Raw genomic sequence first — 18364 nt, 5'->3', positions numbered from 1 at the left:
TTTATGTTTTTTGATACACATGCTAATATTAGCTGGGGGAGAGTTTTTTGGTGATTTGGTTCATCCCAGGTTTAGACGACTGGAAATAAATGCTTAGTTGCTGTGATTGACAAAACTTAAATGACATGCATATGTATAAAGGCATTTATTTGTTTATGATGTTTTGCAGACTGCCATGTGCCACCACGATCCATTTAAATTGATTTTTTAATGTATTGTATTTTAAGTAAAGAGGATATCTTAGATTACCTCCCACTCCAGCCGAAGCAATAGAGAAAAACTTCCATTATACAGAGAATAAATAGCAGCAAATTGTGTGATATAGCCCCACAATAGTAATAAAGGATTCCAGGGACAATAAACCACAAGATGGGCTGTGCAGGTCTTCAAATATCAGTAGGACCTCGGATTACTGGTTCCCAAAACACTGATAAATGTGAACTAGAGCACCCTCGTAGTGAAATGTAAATCCATTTTAAAAGTTATGAAATGAATCAGCTTCTAGACAGTGACAGCATACCTGAGATGATGGCCACACTGTTGAGCTCAGACATCAGGGTTGCCCTCTGGGAAGAGTCACCCGACAGCGTAAAGACGTAAGCCAGCAGCGCCTTGGTGTAGACACTCGTGACGCCAGCCAGAGCATTTTTCAGGCAGGTCAAGCCCTTGCTTACAATGGGGTCCTATGAGGTGGAGAAAGGCATGTTATTACCCTTCTCTGAGGGGTGGGCTCCTCTGGTATCAAGGCATGTGAGCGAAACACGAGGAGTGGTGGACAGGACCAACAGGTAGTGTGAAGGACTGATACACATGGGATAAAGTGTGCGAGAGCAGAATACAAGCAGTCTGCTGAGCGAGCAAGTGTTTTAGAAGAAGTTGGCAGAGGGGCTTGTGCTGCAGGAAGTGAGCAACCAGGATGTGTATAGCAGGGAAGATGTATGAGAAGACAGGAGTTACAGAGCATCTGCAGAGAAAAGAGGGCTGAGGGAAATGTACAAAGGAGATATCAATTGCAGTGAAAATGTCAGGGAATATGGACGAGAGAGAATGAAAAAGTGTGCAGAGAGGATATGGCTTCCAGGGAGTGTTAAGAAGATGTGCATGGTAAGGAATATGAAGAGAGGATACAGTTGCAAGACAGTGTGAAGGAAGAAATGTCAGCAGGCTATATCTTTTCCAGTAAGCCATAGCCTATCTGCATACATTCAGCAAATCATATGTCCTTGGCACCACACATACCCCACAGTACGTACTGTATTACCACAATACCTCCTATTCATTTAGCCTTGCACAACAAGATTTTACCTGCTTTTCAAATTCAAGAGATTACACCACAATTTCTGCAGCCCATACTTTACACGCTTGTCCTTGCAAACAATATCTACTTTGCAAATTCCCTGCAAGCAATTTTCTGGTGTGTGATTTTAATATAGTTTAGTTTCAAAAATATCAACTGACACAAATGTTATGTCAAAATTATTGTGATGTTAAAAATATTCCAGGGCAGAAAATTGCAGGTAAGACTATCATTTTCCGGTACTTTCTATTGTTTTTTAAATATAGTTATTTATAATATCATTTTAAAATTATTTTGTTGCGTTTTATTAGTTTTTGTGTTTGTCATTATTATTTTAATGTTAACAGTGTGTAATTATTTTTTATTATAGTTTATATTTTTTTTAATTTGGTAATAAGTGTAAAGATCTATTTATTTATTTATTTTTTATTTATGGTTGGATTGTTGAGTCTGTAGGGAAATAGGGTGGACTTTTAAATATTTATTTTTAACTGCTTAGTAATACTTTTTCAGAATTTGTATCTGTTAAGTTGAATATAAGTCATAAATTATTTTAATTGTAAATTATTTACTAGATACTTATAAACAGAATGGCAGTTGTATTTGTTAATTGGTTAATTAGACTACTCTTTGTAATTATTTAATTGATTTGAATAATTTGCATATTACCTGATATTATTATGTTTTCGTTTTTAATATAATAATCAATATTTTAATATGTTTTTGTTTTGAAGATTGTATTAGTTTTTTTTTTTTAAAACAATCTGACCATGCAAACTTGTGATAGCATGGAAAGGATCTAAGTAAACAAAAGGTGCAGTCTGCTAATTAGAGGTTACAAAAGGTACTATGGGGCACATGCAACAACATAAGCAATTGCGATTCCTTAATAGCGATTATTAAGGAACCGCTATTTAGGAGTCGCAATTCCTTATGCATGTAGGAATCTCTAAATAAATTGTGATTCCTACACATTCCCTATGAGCGAATCACAAATTGCCTTGAGGCCCATAGGAATGAATGGGAAACAATTCGCAATTTGCGATTACCAAAAAGATAATCGCAAATTGCGCATGCAATTTCAAGGGCGCTAGGGGGCCAAAAGGACATACTGATGCACCCACAAAATTGGCATGTTGGCACATGTGGCGCACACACATGCCCCAAGGGCCTGTGTGTGTGCCACATGGCACTTAGAAAAATTCAATTTTTCAAAGGAATTGCAAATTACCATCAACTTGAAGTTCCTCTGAGAATGCTTCTTGCATTGCATTTAGGGAGTCGCAACTTGTGATTCCCTAACTCCATTCGCAAAAATAGGTCATCGCGAATTTTGCAATTACCTATTTTGCGAATGGCTTTGGGCTTGATGCATCCCAAAAGGCTAATTCCCAGTCTCAAAGTGGCCGATTCTGTGAATCGGCCCGTTTGTGACCGGTAATTAGGTTGATGCATATGCCCCTATATGACGTACCACATAGATAACACCCTTAGTCCAGATCACTCCCATTATTCATGGTAGTAAATACCCACCTCCCCCCTCCCGCTTCTGCTCCCCCCAACTGCAGAACTTAAAGGTACCCCATGCACCCATCACTAAACATGTAAGTGTGATAAATCGGTTCCTAGGAATCCTATCTGGTCCCATCCAGGAACTCATCAAAGGAAAGGGTGGGGGGGTGCTCCCTGCACCTGTCAGTGAAAGAGATCGGGTACTTTCCATTGTGTGGTAAGAACTAGGCTGGGTGTTCCCCCAATTAAGTGTTGTACCCTTTTGCTTTGAAAGCCATCACCATTTTGCTTTGAAAGCCAAATGTGACCCCTGTATTTTGCTGGTTAGTCGCACCATTGCTTATATGGCCCACCGTTTCTGTTGCTACTGTATATCTGGTGGGCAGTGTGGTTTCTTCCAGTGATGGGTTATGGTTAATCTTGCTGCACGAATTCACTATAAGCACATGCGCCCCTTGATATCTTACGGAGGGGATTAATGGCATCCGAACCATACTTTGTAGTGTATCTCTCACCCCAAGGATGAGGGGGGTGAGAAGTGTATGTCCTTGTGCAGTCTTTCCCATCTTTTTGGGGTCACCTGTATACCTAGAGTACATTCCCATTCTCTGTAGTGATGCCAGAGGGTGTGGTGTCATGATTTAGGAGTCGTTTGTACAACGTTGAAATTGTACCCTGTGTGTATGTCAATTTAGAGAACTGTAGTTTGAGTAGGGTTTTTTTCTCTGGGTCGCCCAGTGTCGAATCTGGGCATATTGTAATCTTTCAGTTTCCGGAAGCCCATAAGTGTATCTCCACTGCTGAAAGGACTTCGGAGTCTGGGCCTTGTACATATCTGCAATCATTCTGCATCCTCCCTCCATCCAGTTAAGGAAGGCGTGGCTATCTAGGGTGGGTAAAACCACTGGATTGTAGTGTATATAGGGACAGATAAGACACAGGTCCTCTCACACCCAAATATTTTGCTCATGTCTTTGGAGTCTTTAGAGTTGTGGATACCAGTGTGCAAATATATGCATTGGGTGGCCTGTAGCACTTCTCCAGCAATACCATGTCTCACTGGGGCGGGCGGACTACAGAATGCTCCATCTGCAGCCAAATGTCTTACATAGTATTTTGGACCTGTCCGCCAAACGTCTCAGTTATGGGGCTGCACAGTAATGCGGGATGCTAGGAGCCACCACAGGCCCATTGCCCTCAGTTGGCTCACCAATGTCTGCTGGAGTCTAGTAGCCTTACCTTTCCATATGAGTGTCATACATTTTTGTAGGACATGTTTCAGTTAGATGGGATCATTTTGTCCAGTATTTTCAGTATTTGTAAAGCGGGAACAATTACCCGAAGGTGTCAAGGCGCTGGGGGCCATCGGGAAGATTAGGCAAGCTTTTGCCCAGAGTCACATGGTGCTGGGCTGATCTTCTTCCAGCGATCGAACCGTGAGCCCCCTGATTCCAGAGTCAGTCACCCTGGCTGCTGCGCCACACCTCTTTTGATCACATTAATGCAACCAAACCATGAGAGCATCAGTGTACCCTAGTTATAGAGTTCTTCGGTTGTAGAAGTGAGTATGGGTGTGGGGTAGTTGGAAGTGAAGAGATCCTTCACAGACCACATAAGGCAGATTACCAGATAATGGATAAAAGTTTTAGCCCACCAAAACTGGAAGTGAGATGGCAGCACCACTGCCTTGTTTGCTGCAAGAGTCAAGTTGAGAATCTCTGATTTATAGTAGTCAGTCATGTATCCAGATACACTATCAAAGGCTACTAGGAGGTTTACTACTGTGAGAATCTAAGTAGTTGGTGCTTAGTCCCTCTGGCCGAATTTTATACCCCTGACTGCGCTGGTCAGCCTGATTATACAGGACAGGGATTCGATAAATAGGTCAAACAGGAGCGGTGAAAAGAGGACATCCCTGTCGGGTGCCCCTGGTAAGCCTAAATGGTCTTGAGAGATAACTGTTGAGAGTGACTCTAGCGACAGCGTTGACATAATTGGAGAAAATCATCTGTAGGAATCTAGGGCGCAAACCCATTTTCTGAAGTGGGAGCCGCAGGAAGTTCCAGTCCACCCGATTAAAGCCATTCTCGGAGTCAAGGGACAACAAGATTGGCATGGCTGCTCTGATGTTATCATGTGATAGGCACTCATGAAAAAAGCCTCTCTTGTCTGGGTCTACCAGGATGGTTAGCAGCGTGCTGAGGTGGGTCGCAAGGATTTTTGTGTATAGCTTAGTGTCAATGGTCAGTAGGACTATAGGTTGATAGAAGGTGCACTGCTTAACATTCTTATTTGGTTTGGGATAACCATCACCGCCGCCTCTCCCATTGCCTGTGTGATGGTCCCCGCGGATGCACAGGTTCATAAGTTTTGGGATTAATTGGGAAGAGTGTGTTTTATAAAATGTGGCTGTAAGGTCATATGGTGCTCGGAGTCTTGTTAGCTTTTAGGGCCTTGATAGCTAAGCGCACCTCCTCTAGGAAGCTAGAGCCCTACAGCGAATCCCTTTGGTCATTCATGAGCTTTGTCAGTTGAACTGGCTCCAATAAAGCATCCCTTTCTCTTGGAGGTTGGGAAGCTCCCTTATAGAGTTTTTGGTAGAATGTGCAGAATTCGTAGACTTTCCCTTCATCATATAATACCTGGGCTACAGAAAAGGTTGTTATTTCTTTCATGTACTCTTTTTCCTGCTTGCCTTGCAAGAGTCAGGCCGAGGGGTGCCCACTTTATCTCCTGCTATATAGGCTCATTTTTTAAGGTGGACCATGGGGAGCTCCGCTTGGTTAGCGTAGTGCTTCCCAATTGACCCTTCACTGTCGTCAGTGTTTGCATTATGCAATGGGAGGACTGCTGCTGCCACTCCTGCTCAATCTCCCAGATCTCATCTTCAAGTTTCCGTACTTCAAATTTATGTAGACACGTTCATTTGTTGGCAACCGCTATAAAGTGACCCCGAACCATTGTTTAAATGCATCCCATATACCTGGGATCGGCACCTCTCCACCTTCGTTATTTTCAAAATATTCCTCTATTTGTTGTCCTATCTTGCTTTTAGTGACTGGGTCCCTAAGTATGGAGGGGTGTAAGCTCCATGTGCCCAGATGTCTTGCATTCCACATTTCTAGCTGGATCCTGATTAGAAAGTAATCAGAGACCGATATGGAGCCAATCTCCACGTTCGGATATGTCCCACAAGAGAGTTGTTAAGTAAGATATAATCAATTCTGGAGTGGATGCGTTGTACTTAAGAGTAGAAAGTGTAGGCCTTGGTCATAGGATTGAAGTCTCCCCAGGTTTCGTGTCGGAGTTAATCCTCATTGGATTTTCTCAGCCTTTTGGAGGAGGCTCCAGCATGTTTATCATTCCACCTCCCCCACGACTATGTATAGGTTCTAAACCATATTCAGATTTCCGGCCAGCATGATGTCCCCCCTGGCCAGCTCTGCTAACTGCCCTAGGAAGTCTATCATGACCATGTCCAGAGCCGCATTTGGGGCATATAAAGTAGCTCCAGTGAGAGGTGTCCCGTAGAGTGTCTCCACAAGATTGAGATACCTTTCCTCCATGTAGGCATGCATGACTGAAACTGGGAGATTACACATAAAATATATTGCCATCCCTCTCTGCTTGGTATTGGCTGAGGAGTGGTAGCTTGTTGAGTATGTTGTATGCTTCACTTCCCCCTAATCCATGTGGAGGAGATGGGTCTCTTGTCAGCAGATTATGTCTGGGTTGGATTCTTGGAGGGCCAGAACGCCCATGTTTATTCAGCAAGTTGAGTCCCCTTGTATTTAGTGAGACGAGTTGGATCATGGATGTGTCTGAGTAGGTGGTATGCAAATACAGGTCAGGTAAAGAAACTAAAGAAAGAATGGGCAAGGTGTATGCAATGGTCCTTCCCCACCCTTTTAAGCCCCCTATTCTCCCTAAACATTCCACAACAAATCAAGAAACAATAATTAACTAATAACAAAGCATCATGCGTTGCATGAGGCCTGGTGTAGTGTTGAATTGTTTGAATAGCGTGGTAGGAGAGGGTTACGTTCATCCCCTGTATCTCTAAGTATGTGGGCAAGAGGCCTCCACAGCCGGACCGGCCCAACCCGGAGGCGGACTAATACACTCCAATAGAGTCATTCCACCAGGCGCAAATGATAAATGTGTTTATGTTACATCAGCATCCATCCTGCGAGTGCAGCCGTAACCTGGATGATGAATGTTCCATTTCTGTCCAGCCTAGAGGGGTCCATCACCCCCCCAAGACTCCCATCCATTGATTATTACTTTGCTCAGGGGGGATTCCTACTAGGGGTCATCTCGGGTTCCCTGGGTGCACCTCAGTATTCCTTGCATGCAATGTATTAGATAAATAAGGCCATCACTGTCAAAGGAGTCCAGCTTTTACTCGTGTCTGTGGCAAATGCTTAGGCTGGGTCTTTGTGAGGCCTGCTACTATGAAGATCTGCTGACGGGCCCCAAGGTGTAGCACAATTTCTTACTACATTTCCAACTCAGCCTTGCATCAACGACCCTGGAGACATTCTTGATCCTCTACAGCATGTTGTGGCGGTGTCCAACTGCCCTTCCTTGGGTGACGTCGGGTCTCCTGTGGCCCCCACCTCAATCCTCAAAGTCATGTGTGCCATGCATTGTGTCTGTTCTTTGGATGGAATATCCCCTATCATGGTTGTGCTCGACAACACTCTTCCCTTGAGTCACATGAGGGTCCTAGTACTGTGTCCCCAATGCGCGGTGCTTCAGATGAGGTAATGAGTGTGATGCCCAGCAGGGTGGGCGCACTCTTTGGGTCTGATACAGTATGGCATTTGCTCCTAGCTCAAATAAGAGGCCAAAGGGATAAGTCCATCTATAACAAATCCCGTCCTCTCTTAGTTCGGGGTAATAGGCTGAAAGGCCACAGGTCGGTGCAGAGTTAGTTCTGATACATCTTAGAATATTGTACAAAAGTAATTTTGAAAGCTCACGTCGCCTGCTTTTCTAGCTTTCTGGAGGGCCTTCCATTTCTCTACTAAATAGTGGAACTTGATCAGCATGTCTCTGGGGCATTGCTGTTCGGATGATTTCCTGGGGCCTACACAATGTATCCTGTCTGCTGTTATCTCAGGTTGGTTATCCCCTAATAGCAAGGAAAGCATTCCCACCCCAAAGGGTTCCAGATTAGTGTCCAGAATCTCCCTGCTGAGGCCTCGGATGTGGAGATTTTCTTGCCTTGGACAATTTTCCAGGTCTTTGAGTTTCTCAAATGCATTTTTAAGTTGATCTTCCTTAGTCATAAGGTAGGCCCTGGTAGCCCACTTGGCAGGGTGCTGTGTAATTTAAAGGTTGGGCATGTACTTTTAAATTTTACATGTACTGGTAGGGAAAACGCCTAAATTTGTTTTTCACTACTGTGAGACCTAACACTCTTATGGGATAACTTTAGGGATTCCTTAATACATTTAATACGCTGTAATTCATAATTGGGAGCAGGAAGATATATCATGTTTGGCACTTATGAAATTGTTATGATAGACCCTCTTAAATGGTAAAGTCAGACTTTTCATTACAATTTTGAAAATGCCACTTTTATAAAGTTGGTATTTACCTTCACTCAGCCCTTTGTGCCTGCAGTCTGTCTTAGGTAACATAATTGGGTGTAATTGACAGTAATACTTTGTGATTCCCTCTCAGACTGTCACACACTAGAAGCATTAGGTGTGCCTCAATGAGCCATCTGCTGGCAGGATGGGGGTTGAGCTGAGCACAGCCACATTTACACCTGAATTGCCTGTGCTCTGCCATCACATAAAGGGCCTAAATACCCTGTATTGTCACTACAGCCAGGTTGGGGCCAGGACAAGAGAGTAGGGAAATTACATGCACTTATGAAAACTTTCTATAAGATTCTCCCACCTTCCAGAAAAAGGGCACTAGGGTATAAAATAAGACGTTCCAATCCACTCTTCAGTTCACTAAGGGACCTGCGGAAGAACTCTCAGAGGACTTCCTGCTGCTGTAACATGCTGTGCATGCTGCCAGACTACTGCTGTACCTTGAAGGACTTTTTTCTGCCTGGAGCCTGCCTTGAACCCTCAGAGACCAGCACTGCTGCTGAGCCCTGCAAGTTCATTTGCACCCAGGACTGCCAGAAATTACTCCCAGTGCCAGTTTGCTGGCCTCCTGTTCAGAGCCACAGGAACATAGGAAGGCTCCCACCATCCTGAACCCACACATGGACCCAGCATGAATAAGTCCTGAACCCCCAAGAGGTGTCCCACTAGTCCTGGACCATAGTGTGTGGTACCATATGTGCCCAGATGGCCAATTTCCAAAACTGAGAACTTTTGACAAATTTTGGCTCAGAGGTGTTCTGAGAACCAGGAGGAGACCTGAAATACTCTGCTCGCCTATATGCCCAATGTGCATCACCGGTGTGATTGACTTTGCAGCTTCTCCCGCTACGTTCTTCTCCACAGCAAATCTGTTTCATCAGTCCTTCGCCAAAGAGGAATCCAACCGCCTGAAACTGTCTTCGGCTACAGGCCTTTGCCCAGTCCCGCTGGAGATTTTTGACTTCCATTTCGGCGAGTAAGTCAAATAGAAACATAGAAATCTTCACCATGGCTTCAACACAGGCCATCCACGACAAAGCTCCCTCCTTGGACAACACTAGCAACTTTGCCACGCTGAACTTTACCTTCTCAGAACATTTTCTTCAAGAATTGTCTTACATCCGAAGGTAAGCACTGACCAGGACCAATCCATTTCTTGTATCCGAAACACACTCCAGTATGGTCGGCCTTAAATTTCGACTTTGACTCAGTCTTGCTGCACTATATGTCCACTGTTGGCGCTTTGATTTTTTATTCTTCTTTTCAAACAAAAGGAACCAGGTACTGCATACAGGCTCCTAAATGATACATGTAAATAAGGAGGTATGCAGTTCCTTGAAGTGAGGGAAAATTCAGGTCTTTCTGAAAAGAGCCCTCACTCACCTCGAAGGATGTCATGCTTCAATATTGGGCCTGCTCCTTGTCGCGCCGGAGCTGCAATACCCGATGGGCACACGCAAAGGTTTTTTTTTTCAGAGATCCTTTTTTGATGAAGCCGTATGGTGTGTGCACGTGTGTGGGCTAGGTAGTGTGGTGAGTGTATGAGTGATTTTAAAATAGGTCTAGGACAACCCTTTCTAATATTTTATTCCTAGGGGGCACTAGCCTAATTAAAAGATAATGACCCTGAATGGATGGGATGATCCTACAGGGCCCGTGTGATATATATGGTCGACATGTTTCGTGCCAGTGGTAGCCCCTAGCGGGTCTAGTGGCGCTTCATCAGGGCCATATTTAGGAAAATTATTCAACTCTAGCACTACAGCAATGCTGGTTCAAAATTCATGTGATGTGATGGTAACCAGCCTTGAAGTGAAGATCCAGGTCCTAGTTGGCCTGGCGAACTGAGACCTGAAAAAAGGGGGGGAAGGGATGAGGATAGGAAATAAAAACAAGGACAACAGTAGACCTGGATTAGGAGATTATTTAACAACAAGGTTATGTAATTACATCCTGAGTGTCCAGGCTTATCTTTTGTCGAGGGTGAGCTAGACCAGGAGCACCTGATTATTATGGTGTCTGTGGTGCGTGAAACACACATATCATGCTTATATTAGTGATTGACAGATTGTCATAATGAGGAATGGTGAGTCCACGTAGTTAGGAAAGTCATGCCAGCAGGGAATACGACCATAAGGGTGCTTAAGACATCTGGTGTTATCATAAACGAGAGGGCCACTCAGAAGTCGGTGGACTATCCCTTTCGTAGGTGCTACCCATTGTAGGTGGCATTGCGTTGAGGTAGTGGTGGGGATCGTGTAAACAATCAACCGACCGACATAACTGACAAACAATATGTAGAGTTTGTTGTAAATCGCCCAGAGTTGAGATATTATCTCTGTGTGACCAGGTATAGGCATTTAACCATGTGCAATAAACAGTTCCCTAGGTTATTCCTATATGAGCATCCCAAGTGGGGGCATGGTACTAAGTCTAAGCGCACGTAATCATGACCTGAGCCAGCGCACAGGATCGAATAATAGACTCACCAATACAGAAATAGGCCTGAGCTGATGGGGGCGTGTGACAGAGCACTTCGTTGCTCTGACCTGCAACAGAATAAATACGCCGTGCGTATGATCAGTAAACACGGCACAGCGTATATCTTACCGGCATAGTTGCTTGCAAGCCGGCGATGATTTCAGGAAAGAGGAAGGTACACTCACAACTCGGAGGCGCAACAACTAGCTCTAATTCTACCCTTGCTCTGGTCCCCATGAGGAGTTCTTCTGGGGACGTGGTATTTGTTGTAATGTGTGCTAATACGTGCATGCGCCAAGTAACTAAACCTTCAACTGTGTCGGCCATCAGGGTAGGGAATTTTATTAACATACGAACCTTGAGTGTGGTAATCTACCCACAAAAGTGATAGCATTCCGAAGTTCCAGTGAATCAACTTTTCCTTACCCCCAAAAATTATGTTATTAAGGGAACACAAGGTGAAAGGGGTGTAACAGGAGCATAATGATAGTGCATGTGACATACTAGAACTGGTGCAAGAGGGTTAGGTAGTTGTATTTTGCTGAAGTGGAGCCAAGCGTGCTCCAGACACTTGTTGCCACTGAAATGGTAGGTGGCATAGCGTATTGGTGCCATTCATCCCATTCTTAATGTGTGGTAATTAACCTGTTCCGCAGAAGGGTGATAGTGTTAAAGTAACATGTCGCTTTGATTTATTAGGCATTTGTTTTCACTAAAAACATAAAAAATTAATAACTCTGATCCTACTGATTGGATTTTTGTCATTTTAGTATCAAAATACACTTCATTTTGTTTTCAGGTACTGTTTGCACAATGTGGGCTTGAAGGATAAAATCTCAAGAAATTTACAAGTAGCTGGGAAAGTGCAGTCAGGACATATCTTGCAGGTAGTGGCAAAAAGAAGCAATGGTTTCTTACCTGTAAGCCTAGGTCTCTCTCAGGAGAATCTCCATTGAAATTATAAGCTCTGAATTTTCCCGCTCACATGCGGTGATCCTGGAGCACTTCTTTATGATATGTTGAATATTTGCTATAGGCCCACTGTGTTTCCTCCTTATGTTAGCCCAACTCTACGTTGTAGGCTGATTTTGCTTTCCAGAAGCACGCTTGTTTTGGTGCTACACATTTATTCGACAAGTAGGCTGCACATGTTTTTGCTATTTTGTTGTTTTGCTGGGATACAGATGGAACATTTTGTGCAATGTAAAAAATACAGTGCTCTGTTTTCTCTGTGTTCGGACACTAACACCGAAATAATAGACTAATCCATCTGCTGTTTTGAATATTCAACTCCCATCATATAAACCAGAATTTGTCCTTTTGAAAACAAAGAGGACACCTTCACACAGAGCCAAGGTCCCGAGACAAGAGAGAGCTCCGTGGCCTGAGATGGAGAACAATCATTTATATATGCCAGGTAGAGGGTCTCCCATTAATCCCAGAGATATATAATACAAAACTGTGTTTCTATTATTAGGGAAGGCATAGGCAGACGTGTCTCGCAATATGACAGGGCATTTTCTTGTTTATAGTCTGCTGATTATGATAACCACATTTTTTAATTGCATATGCCTTTTAATTGCACTGTAGCTATTGCAAAATAGAGACCGATAGCTTCAATAAATATTGTAAGCTTTTCTGGTGTCTCTTTTTTTGTTTATTGTAGATACGCACAAGTGGGAGAACGAAATGTGATGGCCTGCAACCGTTATCCCTGAGAGGGTCGAGAGTGTTGTGTTCTGGTTGACAAATTACTTGGTTCTCTGGAAGGGTTAGGAGGGTAAGTAAGGCACTATGAGATAGTCTGGATCGGAGTTCATAGGTACTGGTGAGGTATGGTTACTCAGTTCCTGCGTACTGATGTTCTGTAGTCCAAGGCATAGTTCTGTTTCCAAGTAGAATCCCTGCAACAAATATATACAAGCAACTCACCATCCTCCCCGGTGGAAAAAAAGATTAATAGTCTGCTTCCTTTGTTATACTTGCATTTGCTCTGTTAAAACAAACTGAGGTAACTGCCATCTTCTAAGCATGATGGGATGTTGGTCGGCTGTAAGCCCTTACAAGAGCAGAGTCACTTTTCATATGTGCAGAACTGCAGCCAATAACTCTACATTGTCTTCTTCCTTCTTCGCCATTTTCCTTTAAAAAAAGGTTTGTAAATGAGATTCATTATTCAACTCTTGGTATTTTTCCTGTTTTTTAAAATTATATATTAACCCTTTTTTATGTAAATTAAAGCTACTGGCCAATATAGCCTCATTTATAGGTTGCAAGACAATTAAATAAATTAACTGTTAATCCTGCCCTTCCTGAAGCAAGGTGAACAGATACACTTAAAAATATATATTTTAAAGAAGTGCTCCGGGATCTCCGCACGTAGGCGGGGCTATTCAGGGTTTATGATTTCAGTGGAGATCCCCTGAGAGAGAAGTAAGAAGTAAAACATTGCTTTCAATGCGTCAAAATCGTGCAATTAGCAAGAATTGCTCATGGAGAATACTGATGACAGTCTGAGGGCAGAAAAAATGGGGTCTGGAAGGAGAGACCAAAGACAATATGGGTTGAAAGGAGTGAACAGAGAAGATATACAAAGAATGTGCAGAGACTACATGGGTTGCTATGATTCTTTCTGTAGTTTGGATTCTCCTTTTTTAAGAATACTATTACATTTCTTTATTCCCATAAGATGGGAACTACCTCTCCATTCATTAACCTTCTGCATAATTCTAACAAATTTGCTGCTAATAAATTAAATGTTTTATAAAATTCAGCTGGTAAAAGGCCTTCTCCAGTGGCTTTCCCATTATTAGCTAATATATTCTCTGTCTTCAATTATTTCATTTAAGACAATGGGTATTCTAAACGCATTCCCTCCTTCTAATGTCAGTTTTGTTATAAATATGCATTGTTACAATATGGGATAATGTCCTCAACAGACTCTTCTTTATGTAATTGGGCATAATTTGTCTGGAACAACTTAATGAATTCTTTGGTCTGATTACTTAATTCTGCTCGTCAAACATGACCGATATCTTATATGTATATTTTTTGTCACGCATTTTATGTGCTAAAAGTTCATCAAAAGATTCACTAATCATTTGCCTCTTGCCTCTTTGTTTCATATGTGGCTGTTGTTTTGGCATAGACATATTTTAGCTTTTGTACGTAACATACATATCCCATTTCCCTTCTTAACACAATTTTCACACATCAACATCATGATTATTCTCTAAGTAATGAACAGCTTTTCATTTATTGAGTTTTTTGTTTTGATTTCAATGATATATATCTCATTGTTTCACCTTTGATAAATGCATTGCTGGTAACCCATACAATACAAATATTTGTTGATCCTTTCTCAAACAAATCTAATACTTCTGCTCATATATCTTTACATTACTCTGTCCTTTCATAGTCCCCTTTCAAATGTCCATCTAAGTATTTGATTTTGTATTAATGCCAGTTCAACATTTAAAAATAGGGGCGTATGATCTGAAAACAGTTTCGTAATTATATACATTACTATTTTGGATGTAATCTATGTCACAACTTAAACTACATCTTTTGTATTTTGTTTATGTGGCTAAAAGTAGTAGGTGAAGCCAGGTTTATCATTGTGTTTATTTTGTCATATATTAATTAAATGTAGCACATGCATACGTATAATTATAGTCCTGCATAATTTGAGCCTTCCATTCACAGGACATTCTTTGGTAGTATACATTTTTGGTGACTGGTTCCCCTTATAATCTCCACACATTATTATTATTTCTGGTCTCAAGTCACGTTCGGTAGCGCATACCTGGAATTCTTACTTAATTGTCTGTCTTCTATGTCTTTACACTTCATTTTAAATTGCATTTAGGTCGGAGAACTACCAACACACTATTCCACAAAGACGATGCAAGGCCGAAACGTGTTGCATGCAGTGCCACATTTAGTGCCGCAAATAAATGGATAAACCCAGGGAGATGATGGGCATGTTTTGTTTCTCTGTGCAAAAAAGAGCTTTTGATGTATTTTAACGGTAGGAGGAAATACATGTAATAATTTAGAATATATTACATTAGAATTATTTTTCTGAAGTTCCCATCTAATGTAATACATTTAATTTTTACTACGTAATACAACCTATTGAATGTGACTAAATAATTAATTGGAAGTAATTTAAATTATATTTTAATATAAATTAATATTACATTACTTTTTTAATTAGTATAGGTAATTCAAGTATTTTAAAATAAATGGATAAATATGTTTTATTTTTAGATCATGTTTTATAATTAAATTCAATGTATTCATATTTTTAACTAGTTTGAGTAATTTAATTTAACATTATTTTTTATGGGGTTTTGGTTTAAGCCCCTACATCCATTACCTATTATGGGAGGGTGTGGAAGTACCAGTGTTTGCCCATGTATGGTGCTGGACTTTCTGTAGCTCTTAGCTGGAGTACTTGTACTCAATCCTTTTCCCTATGTACCCCTCTGATGTTCTTGGGGACCCAATCAATCACATAGTTTCATAACTTTGTGTCATTGTTATTTACTTTCTTTAGTGGCAGGCCACAGGATAAGGGTTGTCCTTGTCTTTATGGCTCTTGCAAGTTGTAAAGGGGGGAACTTGAGGGTGGTGAAGAAGTGCACTGAAGTAGAACAAGTTAATATAGTCCAAGACAGCTTGGCAGAGAGTTTCAGGGAAAGGGGGTACCCAGCCCAAATAATTACCCAGCCAAGTCTTAGGACAAATCGGATGAATTGGGCGAGCATGCTCTTTAATAATAAAAGAAATGATAATGTTTGGAAGATGTCCCAATGTATGCTGATTACTACCTTCAAAAAGCAGGAAGGCATTATCAGGAAAATACTTCAGAAATACTGGCATTTGGTCAAGAATGATCAAGGTTTAGGCAAACTAATCCCTAAGAAACTGGGCATTACTTTCATGAAAGTAAAATCAATTGAGGATATGCTTATTAAAAGTGGCCTAGAGATGTCATGTAAATGAAAAGTGCAGCTAATAGAAATCCTGCAAATATGGAACTATTAAGAAAGATGTCCTCTCTCTCATTGAAAAGAGGCAGAGAAAGATTAGAGATCCTTCCCATTACTATAGTGGATTTCTCATTTATGTTTTAACATGCCCTTGTGAGTTAGTGCTTAGTACTATCCTACAAGTACATAAGTGGGTGTTACAACTCATGAGAGCCATCACAAACAAACACAAAACTTAACCCATAGCGAGCCACTTTGAGGAAATACAAAACAGCAGAGACAATATATGTGTTTGATTCGGTCGCCAAGAACATCAGAGGAGGAGATAGCAAAAAAACAGCTAAGGAGATTAGAATCCAGTTTTAAATTTAACTTAACACAAACATTTTATTTGGTTTCAAAGCAGAAGAAGAGCTACAAACTCACCTGTAGCACATCTAGCAGCTTACCCTTAGTATAAGGAGCCATTGTTAGTGATAATATGACTATTTTATACACACGCACCACCAAGTACAATAATAGTTATATGTGTTACCAGTAAGGCATAGTTTACTGTTAGGTACACATAATAACATACTAGCAGTAATTATGTGCAACAGATATTAGGTAGGGACACTTTTCCAACACTTGCTTATGTAATATATCCATATAAAAAGGGAGCTGCAAAAGCTACAAAAGGTTTCAGAGTTGGAAAGTATAACAATTAATTGCCATTATATTGTGCCAAAAATCCACAGATTTGAATAATGAGAGGTGGTACATTTGTCCTAATATAAGTGATGGGCTTAACATTGAAAAAAACCTTCAAACTAAATAGGGATGGCACTCAAATAAGATAAAAATTGCCTTGCTGATAATAAGTTTATTTAGTTATGTAGGATTAAGTAAAGTATGGAAATATTTACTAGACTTACAGCAGCATGAAACAGTTCAATAAAGAATTTACTTGCAAATTTTTGCACATTGGTGGAAGTAAAACAGTGCTTTAATATAGTTGTAAGTATGTTTTCTATGTTTATGAATTGATATGCACATGTGCACTTTAAATACCCTGTTCAAGATGGCGCTGTGTTGTGTAAACTAGGCTGTGAATACAGCTGAAACACGTCAGTGCTTTTTCTTGAGGTGAAAGGAGAACTCGATGTGTAAAAGGAGTGGGCTGACTGCTATTGAATCAACTCCTCCTTTAATGAGGAGCACAGAGGTGGTTCAGTCCAAGCGGGGACAGCCTGTGTGTAATGTAGACATGGATTTCAGGGACAGTGCAGGAGTGTGCAGTGGGGACATGGATTTTCAGGGAGAGTTCATAAAGGATATAAATTGAGGAGGATGTGTGTTGGTGATATGGATTTCATGGGCAGTGCAGGATGTGCACAGTGGACACAAAGATTTTAGGGAGAGTGCATGAAGTGTGCAGTGGGAACATGACTATTTCAGGGACAGTGCCGGGACTGTGCAGTGGAAACATGAATTTCAGGGACAGTAGAAAGAGCATATAGACCACAGGATGTGTGTAGTGGAGACAAAGATTTTAGGGACATTGTAGGGAGTGTTAAGTGGGGACATGGATTTCAAGGTCACAGAAGGGAGTGTGAGCGGAATAATGGATTTAAGGGACAGTGCCAGGTGTGTGCAGTGGAAATGTATTTCTGGGACTGCGCAAAGAGTATATAAACCACAGGATGTGTGTAGTAGAGACATGGATTTCAGGGACAGTGCATGGAGTGTGCAGTGGGGACATGGATTTCAGGGTCACAGAAGGAAGTGTGCAGTGGTAACATGGATTTCAGAGACAGTGCCAGGAGTGTGTAATGGAGACATGCATTTCAGGGACGGTACAGGGAATGTGCACTGGAGACATGAATTTCAGAGACAGTGCAGGGAGTGTGCAGTGTGGCAATGGATCTCAGGGAGGGTGCAGACAGGATATGAACTGCAGAGGTTGTGCAGTTGGGACAAGGATTTCAGAGACAGTGCAGGATGTATGCAGTGACAACGTGGATTACAGGGACAGTGCAGAATTTGTGCATTAGGGACATGGATTTCAGAGACAGTGAAGGAAGTGTGCATTAAGGCTATGGACTTCATTGAAGGTGCACATAGTGTGCACACGCAGTCCTTATTGTGGTAGCTTCCACTAGGGCCCACCATGGCATCACCGCTAGGCCACTGGTACTCACACTGGTTGTCTTTCCCATCTGCAGCAGGGCCGCTGTGATGTAAGTCGACAGCGAGATCTCGTCATTCACTCCGCCCTGCAACATGGAGGAGGAAAAAGAGAGAAAAGGTAACACCTTCAAACTAATCCCTAGGGTAACACGTAACGCCGGTGTGTCCCTAGTCAGAATGCGCCATCTTTCACCATAACCTAAGAGGAAGTACCTCTGAAGAAGATCAAAATTCCAAATAAATAAATCAGAACCATATGACAATAGGTGCTCTGGAAAAACCATTAGCTGGTAGGG

The 18364-nt window shown here is 41.8% G+C and overlaps 1 protein-coding gene across 1 annotated transcript in view; it reads right to left on the bottom strand.

The window, feature by feature from the left end:
- LOC146812814 (alpha-2-macroglobulin-like protein 1) overlaps window positions 1-18364 on the bottom strand; it is an 848867-nt gene that overhangs the window by 159217 nt on the left and 671286 nt on the right. The window contains exons 27-28 of the mRNA XM_085615205.1: window positions 18080-18154; window positions 521-683 (exon numbers count right to left, since the gene is read on the bottom strand). Coding sequence (XP_085471331.1) covers window positions 521-683; window positions 18080-18154 — 238 coding nt within the window. The remainder of the gene's footprint in view (window positions 1-520; window positions 684-18079; window positions 18155-18364) is intronic.

Source organism: Triturus cristatus, chromosome 7 (assembly GCF_964204655.1).
Source record: "Triturus cristatus chromosome 7, aTriCri1.1, whole genome shotgun sequence".
In the NCBI taxonomy this organism is placed as follows: domain Eukaryota; kingdom Metazoa; phylum Chordata; class Amphibia; order Caudata; family Salamandridae; genus Triturus; species Triturus cristatus.
The sequence above is the reverse complement of the archived record's forward strand: the minus strand, read 5'-3'. Positions and strand labels throughout refer to the sequence as shown.